Here is a 25,623-nt window from a genome sequence, read left to right as displayed (position 1 = left end):
AAAAATTATGGTATGGGTGGATGATTGTTGACTTTTTTAAACTATTACTCTTTTTGTTTATGAAAAATTTATGAGACTATACTATATTTATAATAATTTTGTTGCCATAATGATAGGACATCAACCATAAATTGTATGTGGCAGATATACAAAGTTAATTGTGAAAGAAATAACTATGACTAGTTATTTCAGCTATTGCTGAAATTTCAAGTCCTTTTTTTTCCCAGAAAATAATCTTTTTTTTTATTTTAAACATCAGAAATTTATTGGTTGCTTAAAACATTACATTGATCTTGACATATCATATATCATACATATGTCCAGAAAATAATCTTAATATCATTAAATCTTTCCTTTTTCTCCTCCCAGACTTGCTTATTATGAAATTCGATACCAGTTTTACAAGCGAGATCAGCTCATGTGGAGTGTTGTTCGGCATTACAGTGAGCAGGTAATTTTCCATCATAGTAGCTCATAAGGAATATACTTCATAAAATATTTAAGCAAAATATTTGCATGTAATTGTATAGTGTGTGGTAATGTTTACATATTTACCTCAATTTGTAATCTCAATACTTAGTGATTTCTTAAATGATTAATTTCTCTTTCTTCTACCACTCTTTATATTCCTTTTATTTTTTTTTAATTTTTTTTTAAAAGAGAGAGTGAGAGAGAGAGAGAGAGAGAGAGAGAGAGAGAGAGAGAGAATTTTTTAATATTTATTTTTTAGTTTTTAGCAGACACAACATCTTTGTTTGTATGTGGTGCTAAGGATCGAACCCGGGCCGCACGCATGCCAGGCGAGCGCGCTGCCGCTTGAGCCACATCCCCAGCCCTCTTTATATTCCTTTTAAAATTTACTCCCATGCTATTTTCCCTTTGCAGTAATACCTTTTCAACTTTGGGAAATAATAGTGACTTTGGAATCATTAACTTAAGTTCTTCGATGACAGCAGTTTCTAAATGTAGTCTAGTGGAGTTGTAGGAGGAATTCTAAGCCAGTTTCTTTCCTTTGCATCAGTCACTTCATGGTTTGGGTGTGTATACAAAAAGTAGTTGTTTCAGGCCACTCAAGTACCATTGCTGTGCCATGGAGCTGCATGGTGATATTTCTTTTTCCATCTTCTGCTGGAAGATCTTTTCACCTATAGTAGTATAGACATTATTATTATTATATGTTCAAATAAGTTATATTGTCCATTTTTTCAGTTAATAATTATTTCTCATGTAGTTCATTAGTAAAAGTGATGATAATACAATAATAAAAACAACTAACAATTACTGAATTACATGTTCATTTAATATATTCTCACCATGCAGGTGATAGAGACTAAGTGACTTATCCAAGGTCACATAACTGCTTATTAACAGACTGTGCCTTAAACTTAGTTCTGTCTAATTTGAGAGCTCCATGTAAAGTGTAACACAGTGCCTTGAACTTACAGTATTGAAGATCTGGTAATGTATGTAGTTGTTGTTCTACCAGCTTGCCTGAAAACACAAACCTAATTTAGTCAGCATCCCCACTTTTTTCCTATTAAGTGTGGCTTGATGTTGTTTCTGTCAATAGTAGTAAATAACTTAATTTACTGCTTTTTTTTTTCTTCTTTAGTTTTTAAAACAGATGTATGTCCTTGTATTGGGCTTAGATGTGCTTGGAAACCCATTTGGATTAATTAGAGGTCTGTCTGAAGGAGTAGAAGCATTGTTCTATGAACCCTTCCAGGTATTGTTTTTTTAATTTTAGTATACATATAGAAAAATGGATATTCTATTTTTATTGACAAATAATAATTCATATTTTAATTGTATCTAGGAACTGAATAATGTTTAAATACTTAAAAAATCAATTTTACATTTTTTATTTAAAAGTACTTGAGATGATATTGAAAGCTTATTTTAAAACTTAATGGGCATGTCTAGTGCTCTTCTGGGCAATAAATGTGCCCATGTCTTCCACAAAAGGATTAATGGGGCATTAAAACTGACTTTGCTTCATATTGAAGCTTTCAACAGACTTGTTCAGGAGCCTAGTATAGTGAGAGTTTTAATAGGACAACACAGAAAGAATAAATGAAAGAACAAAGAGTCCAAAATATGTGGACTCAGTCTATTGCTAGTGTAGTCAGTTTGAGCATTCTAAAGGAACTTTGTACTGGAAGGCCAACTTCAGATTGTAATTAAAGCCTATGATTCACACCTGTTAAATTTGTCATCTTATGGAATCCTCTGAGGTCATGTGTGTTTAAAATATTTTCTATGACAGTGGGTGTGGTGTCATTATTCGGGATATAGGATAAAAATTGTTGCATCCCAGTCTTTATGGATCATAACACATTCTATGTCTTCACAGAAACCCTGAAATATTAGATTGAAAGTCTTAAACTAATTTAAATTTTAAGTAGTAAACTTTTCTTTGAGCCAGGGTGCTGTTCAAGGCCCTGAAGAATTTGCTGAAGGATTAGTGATTGGAGTAAGAAGTCTCTTTGGACACACAGTAGGTATGTATCACCTATGTGTGTGTATATTTCCTTATTTTTAAATGGAAAATAGAAGTAGCCTGCTGATTTTCTAGTATAACTTGATGGTGTTGAATCACTGTACTTTATTTAAATAAGTTTATTCCTCTTCTTGATAAATGGCAAAAAATAATTTCTACATTTTTGCATATGAGGATTTTAAGCACCTATTAGTTTAAAACAGTTGTATATTGTGTACTGTGATGATGGTTTTCTAAAGAAATAATGTGACTCACTCTCCTGGGCCTTTTTGTAGGTGGTGCAGCAGGAGTTGTATCTCGAATCACAGGTTCTGTTGGGAAAGGTTTGGCAGCAATTACAATGGACAAGGAATATCAGCAAAAAAGAAGAGAAGAGATGGGTCGACAGCCTAAAGATTTTGGAGACAGCCTGGCCAGAGGAGGGAAGGGCTTTCTGCGAGTAAGTCTCCAGCTGACTCTTCAAAAACCCTCGACTTTTATATATATGTATACTTTAAAATATGCACTCTAGCTATCATTTGAAACTTAGAATGCCACTTATGAGTCTAGGTCTGTCAGAGTAGCAATAGTGATAACTTTGGGAGCTGTGGTTTCCTTTTTGCTCTCCTTCCTCCCTGGCTCCACCAGTACTATTCCCAAATCCCCAACATAGTTTTTCATTTGGACTGGGGTATCTCTAATTGATGGCACCTTAGCCCTAATGTGGAAGGGGAGGAAGTGAGCAGCAGGGGAATATGGTAATGGTGATATTAGAGGGAGGAAGGGCTCTTGAGAGGCAGATTTAGTCCTCTAGTCATCCATTTTTGTGCAAGGAATGTGTGAAACTTAAATGATAAACCAGGAACTGCCTTTCATTGCTTTTTAAAACTTCTAAACTTATGTAGATAACATGTGACTACTGCTTAATTATATAGGTACTGAGTGAATTCTTTCCTTACAAATCATTACAAGAACATTTAAGTTCTATTTTTAATAAAAAGTATTAAAACAACATAGATAAAGCTAAAGTATTCTTTATCACCCCTCACCGCTTTCTAGAGGTATGTAATCTTTTCAGTTTAATGTGTGTCCAGTTCTCTTTCTATGTGTTTACAGAATATAAAAGTAATTTTAATTAGTACCATTACTTGAAATTATTAAGAACATATAAGTACTTTAATATTTTAAGTTTGGAAATAATTTTAGGAAACTGCAATTGCTGTGTTTGAGCCAGTGACTTTTAATGTCTCTTATATACTCTAAAGTACTTTGTCAGGATTACTTGCTATCCTTGGGAGTTTCCTTTATTTTCAGTTTTCTACACTTTCACTAATTTGCAAAGTAATCTCATTAAAATTTGTAATTAGATCTTAGAGATATTTTACTCTACTCATTTTTACTGACGTAGAAATTGAGGCTTAAAGATAATGAATCAACTGCCTGGATTATATAGCTGAATATACCAGAACCAGAGTTAGAATCTTTTTATTTACTGCTCTTTCTATTATAAGATTTTACTTCTGTAAGGTGTTCTAATTTAAAATTTTCTGTGATTTAATATTTATAAAATCACAGTGCTCACTTATATATGCATGTTGTTTACATTCTCAAGTCCTGTTTTTTAAGAAGCAATAGTTTCTAGTATGTGTGTAGAGACCCCTAGTGTTGGTTTGAAATGAAGCACCTTCCCTTCAGTCAAGGCTGTGACTGATTTTTTTTTTCCCCCCAGGGAGTTGTTGGTGGAGTGACGGGAATAATAACAAAGCCTGTAGAAGGTAGGTTGAGAAGGGCTCTTTCCTGTGCAGAGCTGGAAGAGCTGATGCTTGATTGGCAGATGTTGTTACTACTAGATGTTTAATGGAGAGAGTACGGACTGTATTTTATATACATAGTCTTCAACTGTAATATATTTTCTTCAGAAAGCAGAAAGATTAAGTAGTGTCTGTGATTTAGACTCTGAGTGCAGGTTTCAACAGTTCTATCGACAGTCTAGATTCTTTGGGGCCCTCAGAAGCAATTGGCTTGATTTTTAATTTGTTTTTATTCCCATTAAAAAAAATCATTATTTTTTTTAATGTTGTAATTCCCATCAAAAGCCCATGTGACTTCTGTGCATCAATTGACAAGATGAATCTAAAATTTATGTATAAATTGGAGAGTCTTAAATTAGCGGAAGCAGTCTCAAAAAAAAAAAAAAAGCAAAATTGAAGGACTTACACTTTCCAACTTTCAAACTTACTACAGTATAAAGCTGCAGTAAACTAAGCTTGATACTGATATTAGTATAGACAAATAGATCAATGGGATACAATTGAGAGTCCAGAAATAAATCCTTACAATTATGGTTAATTGATCTTTGACAGGGGTTCCCATTCCTTTTAGGACTATAAGCCTATTCCTTGAACACTAGGTTGTGTCCATTCTATAGAATAGAATGATCATTTTAACAGATGGTGCCAAGACATCTTGTATCCACATGATAAATGAAATTGAACCCTTACCTACACTGTATATTTATGATTAAATTCATAAATGTAAGAGAGAAACTATATAACTCAGAATAGATTAAATGCATAAATATAAGAGCAGAAGTATAAAACTCAGAAGAAAATATAGAAATAAATCTTTATTACTTTGGGTTAGGTAAAGCCTTTCTAGATGTGTATCAACTGGACGTTATCAAATTTTAACATATTTGTTTCTCAAATGGCACCAACAAGAAAAGGAAAAGAGCTGCAGGATGGGAGAAATTTTTTTGCAAATTATAAGAGACTTGTATCTTGAGTATGTGAAGAACTCTTATAACTCAATAGGCAAAGGACATGAATAGGCATTTCTCCAAAGAAGATATACAGATGGCTAGTAAACACATTTACTTGGTCATAGGGAAATGTAAATCAAACCACAGTGAGATACTACATTACACCTACTACTAAAGTCAGGTGTTAAAGAGAATGTGGAGAGAGATGATCCTCATGCCCTGCTGGTGGAAATATACATAAGTACAGCCATGTTGGAGAAAAATAATCTGGCTTTGCCTTGAAAGGTTAAACCTGGAGTTACCATATGACTCAGTCATTCTTCTCAAAGATATATATCCAAAAGAACTGAAAAAGGTGTCCAAACAAAAGCTTATATGTGAATATTCATAGCATTATCCACTGTAGCCAAAATGTAGAAAAATCCTAAATGTCTCACCCCTGATGAATGAATAAATTAAGACATGGCACATCTATACAATGGAATAGGGTTTAGTTATAAAAAGAAATCAGGTACTAATACATGCTACAAGATGAAAGACACCTATGCTTGAAAACATGATACTTAGTAAAAAGAGCCCAGGTACAGTAGTCTACATGTTCAGTGATTCCATTTGTTTGAAATCCAGAATAGGAAAATCCATAAAGATAGGAAGTTTCTCTAGATGGTTTCCTAGCTCTGGGGAGGGAATAGGGAAAGGAAGTAAACTGGGTGGTAGGATCAAGTGAGGAAGGGTAGGGGAAAATGGAGAATGGAAGAAGATTGCTAATGGCCATAGGCTTTCTTTCATGTGAAAACTTTTGCAATAAGGTTGTTATAATTTTTAAAAGTACACTGCTTGAAAAATCTTGATGGTTGTCACAAAAAAAAAAAAAGAGAGAGAGAGAGAGGTTTTCCTGTCAGTTCTTAGACCTTCCAGTCACTAATGCTGACTAAACTCTTAGGTCAATGGTTCTGAAACTTGAGCATGCCTTAAGGATTTGATGAAGTGATTATTAAAACATAGATTGCTGTCCCCGTACCTTCTAATTTCTGATTTAGGAGGTCTGGGGTGAATTTGCATTTAACACTTAGAGAATCACGATTTTATCACATTAAGATTAAATTTAACTTGTTCAGAATTTCAAATTCTTGAAGTTTTCTGGATTTGAAGCAGGTCAGAGACTCCCTACCGAGAGACCCTCACCATTAATTAAGCAGAAACCCCCACCATATTTGTGGCTTGTAAATCCCCCCCCTTTTCTCAGAAAACTTCTTACATAGGATGTCAGAAAAAACTTCTAGCCAGGCAAGGTGGCACACATCTATAATCCCAGCAGCTCAGGAGGCTTAGGCTCCAGGAGGATTGAGATTCAAAGCCAGCCTCAGCAAAAGTGAGGTGCTAAGCAACTCAGTAAGATACTATCTCTAAATAAAATACAAAATAGGGTTGCATATGTAGATTAGTGGTTGAACACCCCCAGTTCAATTCCCGGTACCAAAAAAGAAAAGAAAAAACTTCTGCATGCAGAGGATATGGTGGTTGGTAGTTTCCTCTTTTTGTAAATGCCAGGTTTGCAGGAAAAAACAAAAAAACAAAAAACTTGCAAAACTCCTGGTCTAGAGGATGGAAGTAAAGCACTTGTCATGTAAAACCTCCAAGCCCCTCCTCCCACTAGCTATAAATATAGTTCAAAGAATTGCCAAAATCTCTGATCAGAGAATTTGGACTGACTGCAGTCAATAAACCTGCTTCCTGAAAATTTCTTAGGTGTTCAGGTTTTTCTGTCCTACTTCAAGTTTGGCTCAGGTTTTTGCTTATTTTAAAATATCTTATATTCATTATTTATGGTTTTCTGAAGGTGCCAAAAAGGAGGGAGCTGCTGGATTCTTTAAAGGAATTGGAAAAGGGCTTGTGGGTGCGGTGGCTCGTCCAACTGGTGGAATCATAGATATGGCCAGTAGTACTTTCCAAGGCATTCAGAGGTATGGAGAGCATGTTGTGTGTGAGCTGTTTCTGTGTTCTAATTGGTACTAGGACTGCATAGATAGATGAGATGTTTTGCCTGCTCTTAAGGCTCTATGTTTCATTGGAAGCTTTTCAGCTTTACAAGGTAAAGTGCTACCAGAAAGGAATAAGAAGAAACATTTTATGGCTCAGTTTCTCTTTTATTCAACAGATGTTTGCTCATACTTGTGATTCGCAGGTACCAAGGATACAAAGAGTAAATAATCTAATCTGTGCTTTTACTATTTGACATTTTCTTTTCCTTAAGAAAAGCATGAGGGCCTTAGAGTCAGATAGTCATGGATTTAATGTTTTTTTGTTTTATCTTGGACAAGTTATTTAAAATTACTGATCATTTTTATAAAATATTTATGTGTCTAATCAGCATGTATAATTGTATTATTTTGAAAGATTCTCACTTAGTTTCTTACCCCTTTTCTGCTATCTTATTCAGGGCAGCAGAATCAACTGAGGAAGTGTCTAGCCTCCGTCCCCCACGCCTGATTCAGGAAGATGGTATCATTCGTCCATATGACAGACAAGAATCTGAGGGCTATGACTTATTTGAGGTAAATTCTATTCTTCACAGTCATGAGTGATTTTTTTTTTGTATTTTTTTTATTAAAATATTTTTTAGTTATACATGGACACAATATCTTTATTTTGTTTTATTTTCATGTGGTGCTGAGAATCGAACCCAGTACCTCACATGTGAGAGGCAAGCTCTCTGCCACTGAGCCACAACCCAAGCCCATGAGTGATACTTAATTAAAAAAAAAAAAAAAAGATTTCAAGGGTGAGAACTTCATGGGTGGGTCTTTAAGTCCCTGAATCGTGAACTTTTTTGAAGGATTATACATGATTTGTAGAGTAGAATTTGACTGTTTTTAATTTTAACATAACATTTTAAATGGAAATAATGGGTAACTTTTTTTTTGGCACAGGAACAAAGCTTTTTTGTGTGTATGCAGGAAAGATAACTTCAGAAGATATCATAGGTTATGTGGAAACTCATGTAGTTAATGGTGTTAGTTTTGGTTTCCTGTTTTGTAGGTAAATACTGGAATGTCATTTCTTTCTTTTCACACCACCAAATTAATTTATTTGCACTACTTTGTACATCTAGGTTTATTTAGGTACACTAAACTGGAGGAAGAGAAAAAAGAGTGTATATGATTATATAATCTCATTAAACCTTGAAAATTAAAGTTTTTATATTTTGTTTTAGTTTTAACTTTATTATATTTAAAGTAATATATTCATGTATAAACTGCTATTCTCCCATGACTGATTTCCCCCAAAAGAAATAAATATGTTCCTCTTGATATTAAAATGACTCTTAATTGTTTTTAACCTTTGCTTTTTATTATATATGACTATGTTTAAACTTTTTGTGTGTTTCTAACTTTTTTTTCTTTCTTTTTCTGCCTACACAGCAAGAACTGGAAATACAGGAGTAAATGTTTCCTATACTACTACTTGATTTCATCCTTAAAACTCAAAACAAACTGTGGTATTAATTGTGTGTGAATTTGATTGAGAGTCAATTTTAGTGAAATTTTCTTTATGGCTTTCACCTCCCTCTCAACTTTTTTCAGTAATGACTACAAATGAAAATGGTATTATATCTGGTAATACTTATACAGGGTTAAGAGATCCCCATAAAAAATAAGAGAATACAGGAAATCTCTGTTCTCCATTTAATGGGAGAAAGACTACTGGGTCCAGAAGTAGACATTTATACTATTATTTTGAAAATCTTACCTTTTCAGGTGATGTTCATGTGCATTTCATGTAAAGTTGAAAAAGGAGATAGTTGTTATGTCCAGTCTAATAAATAACTTTTTTATGTTTGTGAGTCCTGATGATGGAATTACACCCATCTCAGCTTCACAAATCACTCTAAATTTGCTCAAGTATGGGACTATGACTGGGGTACATGTTTTAATAACTGAACTGAATTCATCCTCAAATGAGAGCTGGCACATGAATTTTGAGAATATGTTCTTTCAGTGTTTCTATTTCTCCACACCTCTCCACTGCCACCCCTTGGTTCTTGTGGTGCTAAGGATCAAATCCAGGGCTTCATACACGCTAGGTGAGCACTCTACCATTGAGCCACATCCCCAACTCAACCTCTGTTTTTTCTTTTATAATCCCTTAGTACTATTCCTAAATAAATAGCAATAATTTTTAATTATGTCACATACATTTTCAGCCTTAAGCATTTAGAGTTTTAAAAAAATTAATATCCTTGTCAGTTATGCTTATTTTAGAATTGTTTGGTTTACTTTTTATAAATAGAAGTAGAATATGTAATTAGGCAAATTATGTGGTTTTTTAATATGTATTTATTTTTAAAAACCAAATCTTTTTGCTTTTAAATCCTTAGGGAAGATTCATCTTAATGAGAACAAAATAATAATGATTATAAATTATCATTTTAAAATCATTACTCCCATAAGTTAATTCTGTAAGTTACATTTGAATTTCATTTTAAGATATCTTATCTCACAACTTTCACACTCTCCCCAAAAATTGAAACCAAAGTAAAACTTAGATTTCTAATGTGTTGTAAATTTGAAGATAGTGAAACTATCAATTGGATTATATATTTTTTGATAACTGCAATTATTTAAATAATTAAATATTTCACATATAAAAACAAACACTTTAAAGAAAAAAGAAAGACCAGCCTGTGCTAGACATATGGAAGAAATATTACTTCTTCCCTAGGGGCTGAGGATGTAGCTCAGTAGTAGAGTGCTTGTCTAGCATGCAGAAAGCCCTGGGTTCAATCCCCTGCACACCACCAAAAAAAAAAAAAGAGAGAGAGAGAGGTGGAGAAAGAAAGAAAGACTTCTGTAAGAGACCAAGTATAACAAACATGTAAGTATTAAGAGTAGCTGACAGGCTTTTCCTGTGCCTAGGTAATTGAAGTGAGGCAAGCAGGTCATGACATGTACAGTTTTCTATGAGAATCAAGCACAATAATGATTAAAAATGCTTTCTTGATCATCACCAATAACTTACCCTTCCCAAGGCTCTTGGATAAATGCAGTAATTTTTTATTTTCCTGGTGTATTGCAATTTAAATGAGACAACTTTTGGGAACTTTGGGAACTTAAGATTTTTTTCTTATTGTTTACTTTCTGTTTATCTCTTTATGTTACTAAACCTTTCCTTGTGATTTCCCTTTTTACAATTATATGTCAGTAAGCACAAAACTTCAAGAAACTTTGTTATTTTAGCTAAAGGTATAGTCACATTGTCTACATATAGTCATATGTATAGTAGTATTTATTAGTTTTTTGCTAAGATATTAAACAGCCCTACTGAGCGCTGTGGTGCACACCTGTAATCCCAGCAACTCCTCAGGAGGCTGAGGCAGGAGGATTGCAAGTTCTAGGCCAGCCTCAGCAACTTAGTGAGATCCTGTCTCAAAATAAAACATAAAATGGACTTGGGATATGGCTCAGTGGTAAAGCAGCTCTGGGTTAAATTCCCATTAACAAGGAAAAAAAAAAAAAGATTATGCAGCCCTTTACACTGTATTATCATTTACTGAAAGAAATAGATTGTTTACTGCCAAGAGGATTTAGTAGCTTTTTTCATGGGTAGCAAGTGTAGGCATTTGATACTTGAGATATGTGTTCTTTTTCACCCTTACCCATCTTGCTGTGATTGGCTAGTTGGGTAAGAAAAAGTATTTACTGATTTTTTTAAAGCTATGCTGGATATACAGAAGAAAAAAAAAGATTCTGACCTTAAGGGACCATGTATAATAAAATGAGTAAATAAAATCCTAGATCTTATTGTAATATAGATATATTCTAAGTAAGTTATTCTTTCTGCTGAATACTGCTTTGTTCTTTAATACTCAGCTTTTAGGATTCCTAAATCATATGCCATGATGTCATAGGATATGTTCTTCTGCCTGTCTGCTATCCTAAGGTCTTACTGTTTATATTACATACAATGCTTATATTGCACACCATGTGGCAAGTTTTTAAATTTAATGTCTATTTTGGTTTAGATGTTAGTGATCATACAAGATTTGAAGTGGTGTTCATTGCTTTTTCTTTTAAATTATTTTTTTTCATGTTCTTAGAAATGTTTCACTAGCATTTAAAATTCTTGTATTACCATCTATTTTTAAAATTTTTTTATTTAATTTATTTTTTCTGTGGTGCTGAGGAATCAAACCCAGCACCTCACACATGCTAGCCAAGTACTCTACCAATAAGTCATTAGTGTACTGATATACTTAGTACATTAATTACTTAAGTACTCTACCACTAAGCCCTTGCATTGCCATCTGCTGAGGTAGCCTTATACTGTATACTTAACTGTTTTTAATTCCTGACATTAAAGTTGTTCATTTTACTAATAGTAATAATGCTTTGATAAACATGATAACATATTTGCTTTTTCATGTTTTGTGTTATTTACTTATAATTAATTTTAAGAAATAATTACTGGAGAATGACCTTTTGAAAAGTATTGTTAATTTACTCAAGTAGCATGTTGGGAAGGAGGGGGGTGAATATTCAATCACTGCTGTCATCAGTGACTGAATATCTTAATCTGAATCTCAGACTGTAGTGGATTTTTAGTGTATGAAAAAGATGGTTTTCTAAAGTGTGTTAATGGTGATAAATTATACTTTAAAAACTCTTAATTTGAAACACAGTAGTCTAAGAACTAATGGAAATGCATAAAAGATAAAAAGACTGTAGACTTTCTTGTACTTGCATATCTAAATATTTTAACATTTAACTTTCATGCTAAAAAAATACACTATATTATTATGTTTTCCCCCATTTTGCTCTTTGAAAAAATTGAGGCATTTTATAAATAGCGAAAGCTTTTTGCTAATTCCCATAGGAGGGCTTGAAACAAGTGACCATCGCCGTGAAAACTGCTCTTCTGTGAGATGCATCCTACAGATGAGACCCCAGTTTTGTGGGGGATTTCTCTTCCCTGTTCATGGCTATTTGTAATTGTCAAAGAATGACTGGGGACCAGACTTCTTTTAAAAATGTATATTTAAGCATTAAAATAATGTCAAATGTGCTTTCTCTGCTTGTGATGATTTTGATTATATTGTCCTTTTTAATAATTTTAGTGGAATAATCTTGGTTGTAAAGCATTATGGTCTATTCAGTGTTTATGTTCTGTATTATATATTATCATCTGATCTTTAATCATGAATTCTAGACATTCAGTAATTATTTTATTAGCATACATTATAAAAATATTTATTGTTTTTAAGATGTATTTACTAATTCAATAATTTTAAGATAGTGGGGAAGGAAAATAAATATTTTAATGTGCTATGATTTATATTTGAATTATATTATTCATGCTCATATTCGTCTTCAGAAATAAATTATGCCAATTATTTTGAAATCTTAGAAAATCAGTTCTTTTGGAATTTTATCATTGGTATAACATCTACCTCTCTGTAAATCATTGGTTGGGTCTTAACTTTGGAGATGGATTTTAGACCTCCATCAAAAAATTCTGATGAGACACATGATCTGTCCTCTGAAAATTATTTCAGCACCACATTTTTAAAATTTTATATTCTATGCTAGACAGTTCATAGATCCACCTGAAAGTCCTTGCTGTGAACTTCAGTAATGCTAAATCAGCAGTTTGTATTAGCATATGTTTATGTTTCTTACCTAAAATGTGTGATTATTTCTGATAGATACTTTAAAATTTCTGTGTCACCACAGAATAAAATACCAGATGATCACTTGGTAAGCACTTAATACATATTTTTTCTTTAAGGGCAACAATGGAAGTTAACTTATAAACACACTATGGGTATTTTTCTAACTTTGTGTGCCAGTATGTAGAACTGTTCTTTTGTTCCTAATAAATTTTTTCCTGCTTTTGTTCCTAATAAAATTTTTCCAACGTCCTTATTATAATTAGCTATTACACAAATATTACTTGAATATATAAACTTCCCAAATCTTAACTCTTGTTTCCTTTTCAGAATCATATCAAAAAGTTAGAAGGAGAGACTTACCGATACCACTGTGTTATTCCTGGAAGCAAGAGAGCAGTACTGATGGTTACAAATAGGTATTATTTTATGCAACATTTTTCAAGTACAACTTGGTTGTATAGATCATAGGAATTTTTAAGGCTGAGGATTTAAAGGACTGTACTGCAGTGGAAAAATATTAATTGCCATAGAATCACAAAAATACAGATCTAAATAGGTCCTTTGAGATCATCTGTTCCAATGCCCTCATGTCGGAGATGATGAAACTGAGACTTAGCATGGTTTACGAAGTAATCCAGATGAGAGGACTCCTGAGATTGGAGTCTGCAGTGGGCTTTACACCAGCAGTAGTGGCACCATTGTAAATGAGTTACAGTTCTAGTTATAGAGGTTAAAACATGAGTGACTTATTCTTACTGGGTTTTATTTGAGGTGATTACTATATCTTTTTAAAGGGATGACATTATTTCTGTGTATTTGTCCCACACCTTCCTAAGCATTTTTTAAGTGCTAGATACTTTTTCAAAAAAAAGAAAAAAGAAAAGGATTTGTATTAAACTATCTGCTTATTTTCTTGGAATTTACCCTAGAAATAAATTCATCTCAAAACGACTATTATGGAGTAATAATTTTTCAGAACTTTCTAAGTGATTAAGGCAAAGTACTTAAGATAGACAAGACTCTGCCTTCGATTCCTCAGAATTGCCTTTAAATACACCTGGATGGGAAGGAATATAAGGACTTGGAATTAAACAAGTCTATTTAAAGAGAAGTTTAACCAGTCATGTAAGAGAATGTTATGCAGTCTTCACATCTATTAAAAATTAACACAAAATAATTCATCTAAAAAACAGCTTAATTTTACAAATTTTACAGTTTTACAAATTCAACAAGTAATCACTCATTGGTATGCCTGTGATGTTATTGTTTCCATTAGATTAAAACAAAAACAATGTTTATTTTGCTGCATATTGTGTTTAGCTGACAGTGACAGTATGTTAATTTTAAAATTATTATACCTGTTATGTAAATTAATGTTAGATAAGGGGATCCAGTTTTGTGTGTGTGTGTGTGTGTGATAATTATTACTTTTAGTTTTGTTTGATGTAAGGCATTCTGTGGAAATATTACTGTATATATTATGTACCTATTTTTTGCATCAAGAAACTTGAAGAATAATAGTAATTTTATGTAGTCTCTTAAGGGAACTTTTAAAAAAATATTTATTAGTTGTCAATATACCTTTATTTTTTATTTATTTATATGTGGTACTGAGAATTAAACCTGGTGCCTCACACATGCTAGGCAAGTGCTCTGCCACTGAGCCACAATCCCAGCCCCTCTTAGGGAACTTTTTATGAGGCTGTTAGTAAAACAGTATTCCTGACCACTATAGTGACATAGTTGCCCCTGCTAGTTTTAGAACATTCTAACATGGATTTCTTTGAGCTAGTTATCGTTATGTTGATCTCTTTGACCCTATGATTACAAAAAAAAAAAATCTATCTATCTATCTATCTCATTTCTTCCAAATACAGCATTCTTTAAAATAGCTTTTTTATTGCTAGTTATATTTATCCATTTATAGATAATATTGAACAAAATTAATAAACTTTCTTTAAAGGGCGAGGTATAAATTCAAGGACTGTGCTTTCTTTCTTAGCTTTTTGAATCACTCTGCCCTTGTGATGGTAAAGATAGCCATGACCACCGGTGTATTAAAAAATGGTCATGGCTACACTCCAGTAAAATCTTATTAAAATAGGCTTTAAGCTAGATTGGGCTCCACAGCCATAGTTTCCTACCCCCAATACAGGTAATTTAAAAGATGAAAATAATTAAAGTTAACTAGACATTCTTGTTTATATCTTTTGTCCAAGTATAATTATTAAGAGCCATCTTTTTTAAATTTTTAGAATGTCCTGGTATGTACAATAAATTTAATCCATAAAATATTCTTTACCAACAGTTTTATCATCCAGAATGACCACTATTAGCTGACTTATCAGATTGTTGTAGTATAGTACATGTATTTTTAAAAAATTATGTGCAAAAAATGAATTATGTACATTTTGGTAATCTAGGTTTTTATATATCGATATTACTATTATCATTTTCTCAAACCATTGAATTTTTTTGACAACCTGACTTTTAATGACTAGATAGTATTGTATTTATGGATGTACCACAGTTTATTCAAGTATTCCCTTACTATTTGTTGTTCAGTTTCCCTTTTATCAATAGTGTATTATATCTTTGCAGCAAAATCGTTTTCTTGTTATTTCCTTGGAATAAATTCTTAAAAGTGAGATTGCTGGCTTAAAAGTTGTGAGGTTTTTGAGGCCTTTTTATGTATTGCCAAGTCATTTTTCAGAAAGGTTCTGTTAGCTTTGTGTACAGCTGTACGTGTCCTTTCTTAAGTGATGCTAGTAATGGTGGAAAATAATTTGTTTTCATTACCAATTTTTAATTATTGATGAATATGAATGTTTTAATATATCAACCAGTTATATTTTCTATTTTGTGAATTACTTCTAATTTTTCAATGGTTTATTTTTTTTCCCACTGAATTTAAAACATACTTTGCAAATTATTGTTCCAAAATATCCTTTATCCAGACTGGTAAAAATAGCTTATTTTTATTGCTTATTGCCAGTCTGGATAAAGGATATTTTGGAGGTTAGATTTTTTTGCAAAAATTATTGATTAGTTTTTTTCTGCCCAATGTATTATTTCCCACTATATATTGGGTTTTCATTCAAAATTTATTTCAAGGTTCTTTTACTTAGTGGTTTTAGAAACAAAGCACATGTTTCATAACCTAAATTTATTAGGTTGTAGTTCCACTAATTGATCTTAACTCCCCCATTGTTTATTTTGGTAATCTTTATTAGGAAATTGATCCTTGGGCAGACTTATTTTTTAACTGTTAGTAGAGAGATATAGAGATGCCCCTTCCCTATGTGAAGGGGCACCTACAAACCATCAGTGACATTACTGTGTGTGATAGGTGCTAGGAAAAAGTGATGTACAGAGATTCTGAAGACATAGGAAAAGTTCTGATTACATTGATGTGGGGACCAAAGTGCCAAGGGGAAGAGTAGTAACTTTCTGTAGGAGGAGGTCCTGGAGCTGAGTCTTATATGTCGCTGCCACTTGGTAACAAGAGGCAAAGCAAAGATATAAAATGGAATGGTACTTGGAAGAGTCAAATCAGGGCAGTGGCCTGATGGTCCAGTGTTAGCAAGAAAAGTATTGGAGTATGAAGCTGGAGTCATTTGTGGTTGCTTCTGTTATCTTAAGGTTTTGGTGTTATTATTAGTGTGATGGAGAATGACTAGTTTTTTTTTTTTCTTTTAAGATATAGCCTTTTATTTTATTGTGTGGTATTACTGGCAGCTTCTCATACAAGTTTTTGAACATAGCACACAAATGAGAATTTGCTTTTTATTTTCTTTCCCACTGAAGGCTTATAAACAATAAGTAATATGATGAGGTTTGTAGTTTAAAAATCTCTGGCATCTCTAGTCTAGATGCTAGATTGGAAGAGTCTATGTAGATAGGGAATCAGTGGCTTGTAGTTTTTGTTGCTGCACAACAAATTTCCCAATGTGCCAAGCTCATTTAATGTTGGTAGAATTCAGTTGAACTCTGTCAGCCAGGGGGCTGTTATGAGCTCTTAAAAGCCACCTCATTTCTTGCTGTGTGTTTCCCTCCATCAAGCCAAAAAGGGCACTTTGAATTTGACTTCTTAGTCTCTGGTCTATATTTAAAGAGTCCATGTGATTAGGTCAGGCCCACTGCATGAATTATTTTTACTTAGTTATCTGTGCCTTAATAACCAAAGCTATATCATGGGAGGAAATCTGTGATATTTATGCTCCTGAGATTATTCAGAACTATACGTGAAGGGATAGGGAATCTTAGAGACCATCTTAGAATTTTATCTGCCACAGAGACTGTGATAGCTATCTTGGTAGGAAGTGATAAGAGCCTAAATTAAAAGAATAAGAATTGAATAGGAGAAGGCTTAATAGATGGGCCTTGGTGACTGAAAATGAAAGAAAAAGGGATAGAAAAGGACTCTTTGGCTTTGGGTTTGAACACCAGAAGGATTAGTGGTACTATTTTTAGTAATTTGAAGGAAAAAAAATGGTGTTTTTCTTGTTTGGTTTTTTTAACTTAATTGGGTTTTGACAGCTTTGAGACATCAAAGTAGAGATGCCTCAGTAGATAGGGAAACAAAGGTAGGTGGGTAGATAGACAAACAATAGGAATTTGGTTAAAAATCTGGAGTCAAGATCTTGGAGTCCCCTTGTAAGGGTAGAAAATGACTGAGATTTAATAAACTTTGATAAACATGAAACAGGATTAAGAGAGTGAAGGAGACTTATGGTGGTAGGAGAGCAATAATATTGGTGGTCAAAAGAAGAGTTTAAAGATATACAGAATAGTGAATTACATTGGGCACAAGGATTTGTAACAGCTAGCTTTAACTCTTAGCTCTTATCATCTGATCTCAACTGGGGCCTAGGTTAGGGGGAGTGGGATCTGCTTTCTAGAGACATTTGGAAAAGAATGGGGTTGTTGAAAGTTGTTTGAGCAGCTTGGGGTCCTTGGTAGGCTGGGGGCTGTTGTCCCTGAGCCTCCTTCAGGGCATAACACAGACCCAAACAAGCCCAATGTTTTAATTGCTTCTCAGTTGAGAAATGCAGTACAGAGGCCTGTTGCAGTTTCCTGCACTCCAGTGGTCACCAGGTTCATTTAATCCTACCTTCCAAACACCTCCTTCTTATAGCCATTGCCCTACTTGAGGCTCTCATTGCCTCCTGATTGGACTCTTAAGAAACTTCCCATCCGGAGTGTCTCATCATTGTATTTTTTCTGATACTCCAGCTGTAGACCCCTAGATTCCTTAAAGAAATCTTCCCTTCTTTGTATCCCTGTATTTGTCAGTGTGCTCTTCCCTTTGGACTCTCTTTCCCCTTTCTCAAGTAGAGAACCTCCCTGCATGTCACCTGCTTCACTAGCACTTGTCTTGCTGTACAGGGGCTTTTATTGACATGATTATTTCCCCTTCTAGCCTTTGAGTACCTCTCAAAGAGAAACCTTATCTTTCTGGTTTCTCTTACACCCTAGATACTTGTTGAATTAGCAATTCAATTACTTTACTGAAGTTTTGTTTTCTGTAATAGAAACTTAAAATCAAGTATGGTTATATTGGTAACTAATGTGAATCACAGGCTGGGAAATCAATGTGGATGCCCTTTAAGGATTCTGTTATTTTTTTTCTATTACTATTGAGTGAAATAAGGTACTCTCTCTGCGATGCAGTGCATTGAAGTTAAAGTGTTCAAGTCTGATATTTATTAGTAGGCTTCAAGTGAATCTTTGCTGACATTTGAGGTTTGTGACATTTCCTGCACATTCCTTCGTGACTGGAAGGCATAAATGACTGACAGTAAAGAACAATTAAAAATTTCCCCAAGTAAAACATTTTCAGGGACTTCTGCCATTAAAGCTTCCCAGATGAGAGTACAGCCTGTCCCTTATGTGTTTCAAAGATGATTTCACTATCAGTTTTTTGGTCAATTAGAGAATGTTTTACTTTTCTGAATTCTGCAAGATTAGCAGAAGGGGAATTTTTGAGAGTCTGCTTTGTTAGATGACAGGTGTCATATTTCTCTTCATTTGACAGATATCGAGACTTTTAATGGGAAGCATACTCTTTTCAGTGTCAGTTTTCATTGTTTACTGAGTGAGCACTGCATGTACTATGTACAGATTGAACTAGTAGAGAGAATAATTAGCGGTCTTTATCACTACCTGTGTGTTTTTGTTTTTTGTTTTTTTGCAAAATAGGCGAGTACTATGTATAAAAGAAGTTGAAATCCTTGGCCATATGTCCATAGACTGGCAGTGTCCTTTTGAAGATTTTGTACTTCCTCCTAGTACTGATGAAAATCTGCTGAAAATTTCAGTTAAGGTAAGAAAACACAACTTACACCTCTAGATCCAGGCATTCATTATGAGTGAAAACCAGCGCTTTCTGACTCTGTTTTTCAGTTAACTACACAGTACATTAAAAGGAACATTATTGTTATTATTTTATGCTGAAATATAAAGAAAGTTACAACCCATTTATTTGTGTAATTATATTTTCTGACAATCCTTGATTGCATAGAGTGAAATATCAGTTTGACAAAAAAGTTAGGATGCTGGTGTACTGATACTTTCTTTTTTTGGTAGATTTAAGCAATACTGAAACTGAGGTGTTTTTGTTGTTTTTACTTCATATGAATACCCATTTTGCTATAATCTCAGGCATTTCTCGAAAAATATCCTTCTTTAGGATTTTAGAAGATTACTAGGTGCTTGGTGAAAATAAATAATATGTCAGAAATAGCTGTGTTTTGTATTATTTGAAATTTACAGAATGCTAATACAATTTAAGCAATTTTTTTTGTCTCATCTCCGCATCATTTTCTAAAAACTTTATTTAATCACTTAGTAATTTGCAAAAATGATACCTCATCTTTTACTTAATTCTCAGACTCACTTAACTTTGAAACATGTTTATTATAACATACATATAATATAAATGTATTTACATCTATTAAAATACTTATAGTTTCCATTCTAATTATGGTAATTTCTGTAGTATCTTTGTTTTTTTCTAAATAATAGTGATGCTATCTGTATTATTGAAATGTTCTGGAAAGCTTTTATCACAAAATTTTAGTAAGATGAGAGTATTGTTTTCCTTTTTTTAAAAAATTTTTTTATTTGTTTTAATTAGTTATACATGATAGTAGAATGTATTTATGCACTTTATTATATCATACATAGATGGGATATAATTTCTCATTTTTCTAAGTGTACATGTTGCAGAATCATATTGGTCATGCAGTCACATATATATACATAGAATAATAATGTCTGTTTCATTCTACTATCTTTCTTATCCCCACATCCCTTCCCTCCCCTCCAATCATGTCCCTCTATCTAATCTAAGGTAACACTATTCTTCCCTAGTGTCCCTCTACCCCCGCCTTATTGTGAATTAGCATCCACACATTAGAGAAAACATTCGGCCTTCGGTTTTGTGGAAGTGGCTTATTTTGCTTAGCATGATATTCTTCAACTCCAATCATTTACTGGCAAATGCCTTAATTTCACTCTTCTTTAAAGCTGAGTAATATTCCATTGAGTATACATACCACATTTTCTTTATTCATTTATCTATTGAGGGACACCTAGGTTGGTTCCGTAGTCTAGCTATTAAGAATTGAGCTGCTATACACATTGATGTGGCTGTGTCACTATAATATGCTGATTTTAGGTCCTTTGGGTATAAATCAAGGAGTGGGATAGCTGGGTCAAATGGTGGTTTCATTCCAAGTTTTCTGAGGAATCTCCTTACTGCTTCCCGTGGTGATTGCACCAATTTGCAGTCCCATCAGCAATGTATGAGTGAGACTCGCCAACATTTATTGTTGTTTGTATTCTTGATGATTGCCATTCTGACTGGAGTGGGATGAAATCTTAAGAGTAGTTTTGATTTGCATTTCTCTAATTGCTAGAGATGTTGAACACTTTTTCATTTATTTGTTGGTCGACTGTATTTCTTCTTTGTGAAATGTCTGTTTAGCTCCTTAGCCCATTTATTGATTGGGTTATTTGTGGTTTTGGTATTAACTTTTTTGAGTTCTTTATATATCCTAGAGATTAATGCTTTATCAGAAGTGCATGTGGTAAAGATTTTCTACCAACCTGTAGGCTCTCTCCTCAGTGTTATTGTTTACTTTGCTGAGAAGAAGCTTTTTAATTTGAATCCATCCCATTTATTGATTCTTGATTTTACTTCTTGCACTTTAGGAGTCTTGTTAAGGAAATCAGATCCTAGGCCAGTGTGGTGAAGATTTGAGCCTATGTTTCCTTCTATTAGGTGCAGGGTCTGTGTTCTAGTGCCGAAGTCTTTGATCCACTTTGAGTTGTTTTCCTTTAGTTTGTGTTTACTTTGCTTTTTATGGAAATTTACAGGTAAGAGGAACTACCATGTTCCCCTACCCAGTTGTTTTTCAGCAGTACTAGAATTTAAAGAGTACCTTGGTGTATTGAAACAGTTCTCATGCTAGGGCAGACTGTGTCACTCTGCATATATTTTACAGTTTTCTCAGTTATCACTCTGCTTTCATATCAGTGGTGAGAATTGATTCAATATATTTTACATTATATAAGAATTTTATCTGTCAGCCAAGGAAATGAAGGAAGGGCTTTTTTATTTGTCAGATGTGATTAGTTATCAAGTGGTGTTTCTGTAGGCTATTTATTATTGCCTGCAGAAAGCCATTATTTTATAGATAGATGTATACACATCCAATTTCATAAATTCTAACAACTCATATGAAATCACTCTCATTGTACCAAAATGATTTATTTTCTATCTTTCTTGAATATGTATGTTCTGGTAGTCTACTGGTTATAAAATAGAGTTGACATTCAAGCATCCAATTAAAGGTTATGCTTTCTTTTTCTTCTTTTCTTCCATTGTTTCTTTTGAAATAGGAGCAGGGTCTGTTCCACAAAAGAGATAGTGCCAATCTAGGCTGTCTTCGGAAAATTTACCTGAGGGACACCACCACAGCAGAGGTAAACTGTTTATTTAAAGAATACCCCTTAGGTTTTGAGCTGAAAGATTTTTTTAAAGCCTGTTATAACCAATACCTGTTATTTATCCCCCCAAATCTTCTAGTTATAAATTGGATGAATGTATAAACTTAAAATAATAAACTGGACTTACTGGGACAGAAGGTTTATGTTTGCATTGATACATGGAACAGAAGCTCTGTTCTCAGCTACTGGATCTGTGGGGAGAGTTCCATCTCTTCTGTACCTTCCTCTTCTGCCAGATGAACCTGAACTTGTTTTCACAGTTCATAATACACATTTTATTTTACAGAGAGCATTTAATGCCATTGAGGATGCACAGTCATTGAGACACCAACAAAAGCTGATGAAGCAATCATCACAGAAACTTTTCAGGCCTCAAACACCATCCTAATTATAGATCCCAGAGGGCTGCTGGTGGGGGAAAAAATCACTCATATTTACCATGGTAGAGAAGTTTGCAAGCAACTTTTTAGTTTTATATAATAGAATAGCTAGTGTTGGGTTTTTTTTTCTTCCCCTATAGTTTTGACTCTTAATTTTATAACCATGCCTGTGTTAGCAACCCATTGTACACTGCTGCTTAAGTGAGTGAGATCTTTGAAGAAATGCCACTTGAGACTCAGAATGAAATTTTCATTAATATTAAAATTGTGAAGCAAATGGCAATAGACTTATTTTTAATTAATTTTTTAAACTAAAGAATGAGAAAGAGTTTAGAATGATTAGTGTTCTTTGGACGGTTTTAACCACAAAATGTTGGACACTTTGACATTTTGCTTAAAGGTAATTTGTTCATTAATTGAACTGAGATAACATTTTTTGGTAAACCAGGTAATTGATGGAAAAACCCCACTAAATGGAGAAATGACATGTTTCCTCCCCCCTCCCCCATGAAAACACTGTTTTTTTTCTCTAATGAGATAACTTTTACTTTGGTGCTTGTTTTTCTTCCTTGCATTATAATAGAAGAGATATTGTCAATCAAACCTTTAAATAGCTCTACTTGGTTGTCTGTGATGTAATAGTCATAAAATTTTGAAAGATATTTATAGGCTCTTTCAAGATGAGCTCATATTGTACAATTAGAATTTGCTGATAACATTGCACTTTAAGTTTTTCAGGACTCAGATATGTAAAATACAATATTTTTTTATTTCTAGAAATAGTGATTAAAAGTTGAGAGACTTTTAAGGGCATCATAAATTAATATTTTGTTATAATACATACATATAATGTATTTTAAATACTTAGTAGGAAGAATGAAAAATCTTCAGTTGCTTTATATAAGTAAAATAAGGTATAAATATATAACAACATTAGAAAATGTTCCATGTGTTCTTTGAGGAGCAAGATGATGAGAATCAATTTAGTGTAATATATTTTTGCCTTTTGTATATCTCTATGCTGATCAGAGATGTTCTGCTTATTAAAACTTTAACAAAATACTCAAGAAGTATTTAATTTTCTTGGCTGAACCTTTAGATGTGCTCATAGTATTGAACTTAGCATTTATTTCAAATCACTGAGTCAGTGATGAAATCAAGATGTGGATTCACTTGGTTGGCTGTTTTTGTGATGTGTGAATTATTAGTGTTATTCATGTTTTTTAAGACCTGGCTATAAAATTTTTAAAATTTTCCTAGTGATATGTAATGTTAAATCTCAGAAGAGAGTGCATTATTTAACGCCCAGAATGTTTGATTTTTGGTAGACATTGCCTTTTCAACAACATTCTTTTTTATTTTGGTGAATAAAAGTATCATATATAAAACTTCTAGTTTTTAACATCATTTCTGTGTTAGTAGTTGATTGTAGTTTATTAAAAAGAGCATTGTAAACAATTCTATAGTAAGTATTTCTGGTATTTTGTGTCTTTAAAACTGACCTAATCAGGAATTTGGGATATTTAATTAGATTTTTCATATGAATCACCACTATTAACAGTGTCCTAAATATTTAAGAAATTATATTGCACTGATGGTTTATTTTCAAAACACAGGTATAGCACATTAAATTAAGGAAATTTATAGAAACCTATAAACTCATTATCTGAGTTGTCTTAAACTTTCAAGTATTTGTAACAGTTTTGTTTGATTTAATCTGGGACAGAAGTAATCCATTAATTATATATTGCATTTTTAAAAAAACGCATTTCAGTCAATTACTTGTTCATGAACTACTGAGAGAAATAAAACATTTGATGCATTACAGTTGTGAAACTTTGTGGGTTTGTGTTAAATATTCAAGTAGTCCTATAATAGTGAGAAGGTAGATTGATAGTTACAGAGGCCTTTAAAAGATACTAGTCAGGAAAAGCTTTTTCCTGAGGCTGCTGAGCCCCTTGGGCACACCAGTGATCTGTGGCATAGGCCTAGTGTTTCATTTGTAATGAGGCCATGTCTTCTGTGGTTTCTCTCATCTCCCACATAGTGTGGCACAGTACTAAACATCCCATCCTGGGAGACTCACAACTCCTGATAGTCAACTTTGGCTTGAGGACACTTCAGGAACTTTGCAGAATCTTTCACACATTGCATGGCAGCCTAGGATGCTTCTGCCCACTCTCTTGCTCTCCCTATCCTCCTCCATCCCTTCCTCTCTTCCTCCGTTTCTTTCTCTTTTTTTAAAAAATATTTTTTTAATTATTCATGGACCTTTATTTATTAATTTATTTATATGTGGTGCTAAGAATCGAACCTAGTGCCTCACACATGCTAGGCAAGCACTCTACCACTGAGCCACAACCCCAGCCCCACCGTTTCTTTCTCTTTTCCCCCTCTCTCCTACTGGGGACTCAGACTACAAATCTGAAGGCTCACCTAGTACTGGACTGTCTAGTAGGAAGAAGAGGTTCATGCTGAGCACTTTAACAAAGCAGGAGCATCAAAGTCAAAAGGGACCAAAACATTGGAAGAAAAGTGCAAACTTTGTATGAAAAATCCAATATAATAGAGACTTCCTTACATGTACTTCATTATCTATAGTATTGTTTTATTTTGAATTACGGATGAGAATGCTGTCTCTTTGATGTTTTGGGTCTCTAAATGTATTGATCTGCTGTTACCTGGACCTCTGCATTTTTTAACAAACTTCCATGTGTATTTTTAAAACACAACCAGGTCTAAAAATTAATGCTCATAAAATAGTCAGATTCTTAAAGGGCTCTACTGAGAATAGTACCAGTTAAAATATAGAGTTGTTGTTACTACTTGAACTACAAGAACCATCTTTGTATCGAGGAGAAAAACCAAAGATTCTTAAAGGATAGGTGGTTGCTTATGTTAGAATCCCAAGTCCTTGAGTACAAACCTGTTTAGTTGAGAATTGCTGCCAGAATGAGCAGTATTGCTGATGCCAGGGAGTACAGTACCATGTGTGTTGGCTCTGGATAGACATTGAGACTATCCAAGCAGAGGGAGCACATTTCTCTTGGTGATCTTTCTCTACTAGAAGAATTTAAGCTCATTCTTGAATTCATACTGGAAAGTATCTTGTCATTTGTCATTCAAGTAATTGATATTGTGGTTTCTTTTGAACTGGAAAATATTCAGGAAGACTTGTTTTGTTTTTACATACCGCAGGCCTATATACATTCCCTCAACTAAAATTGAAAAATTCAAAAAGCTCTGAAAACCAAAACATTTTTCACAAGTTTGAAACAAAGTTATTTTGGCAGTCGAATCTGTACTAAACTGATGTGAG

At 33.4% G+C, this 25,623-nt stretch overlaps 1 protein-coding gene across 2 annotated transcripts in view; it reads left to right on the top strand.

Moving 5' to 3' along the window:
• Nucleotides 1-24,118, top strand: part of Vps13c (vacuolar protein sorting 13 homolog C) — a 165,394-nt gene extending 141,276 nt beyond the window's left edge. Inside the window, exons 73-83 of one of the 2 annotated variants that reach the window (XM_076850881.2) lie at nucleotides 370-451; nucleotides 1,613-1,726; nucleotides 2,426-2,501; nucleotides 2,776-2,939; nucleotides 4,209-4,254; nucleotides 7,081-7,204; nucleotides 7,681-7,795; nucleotides 13,237-13,325; nucleotides 19,111-19,234; nucleotides 21,817-21,900; nucleotides 22,211-24,118. In XM_076850881.2, the coding sequence (XP_076706996.2) occupies nucleotides 370-451; nucleotides 1,613-1,726; nucleotides 2,426-2,501; nucleotides 2,776-2,939; nucleotides 4,209-4,254; nucleotides 7,081-7,204; nucleotides 7,681-7,795; nucleotides 13,237-13,325; nucleotides 19,111-19,234; nucleotides 21,817-21,900; nucleotides 22,211-22,312 (1,120 nt within the window). In that variant the 3' untranslated portion in view covers nucleotides 22,313-24,118. Of the gene's footprint in view, nucleotides 1-369; nucleotides 452-1,612; nucleotides 1,727-2,425; nucleotides 2,502-2,775; nucleotides 2,940-4,208; nucleotides 4,255-7,080; nucleotides 7,205-7,680; nucleotides 7,796-8,662; nucleotides 13,326-19,110; nucleotides 19,235-21,816; nucleotides 21,901-22,210 lie in introns of those variants that run through there. The other variant, XM_076850882.2, reaches the window with a different exon arrangement.
• The last annotated feature ends 1,505 nt before the right edge of the window (nucleotides 24,119-25,623 follow it).

Source organism: Callospermophilus lateralis, chromosome 3 (genome assembly GCF_048772815.1).
Source record: "Callospermophilus lateralis isolate mCalLat2 chromosome 3, mCalLat2.hap1, whole genome shotgun sequence".
Classification (NCBI taxonomy): Eukaryota; Metazoa; Chordata; class Mammalia; order Rodentia; family Sciuridae; genus Callospermophilus; species Callospermophilus lateralis.
Note: the sequence above shows the minus strand (reverse complement) of the source record. Positions and strands in the feature narration are given on the sequence as shown.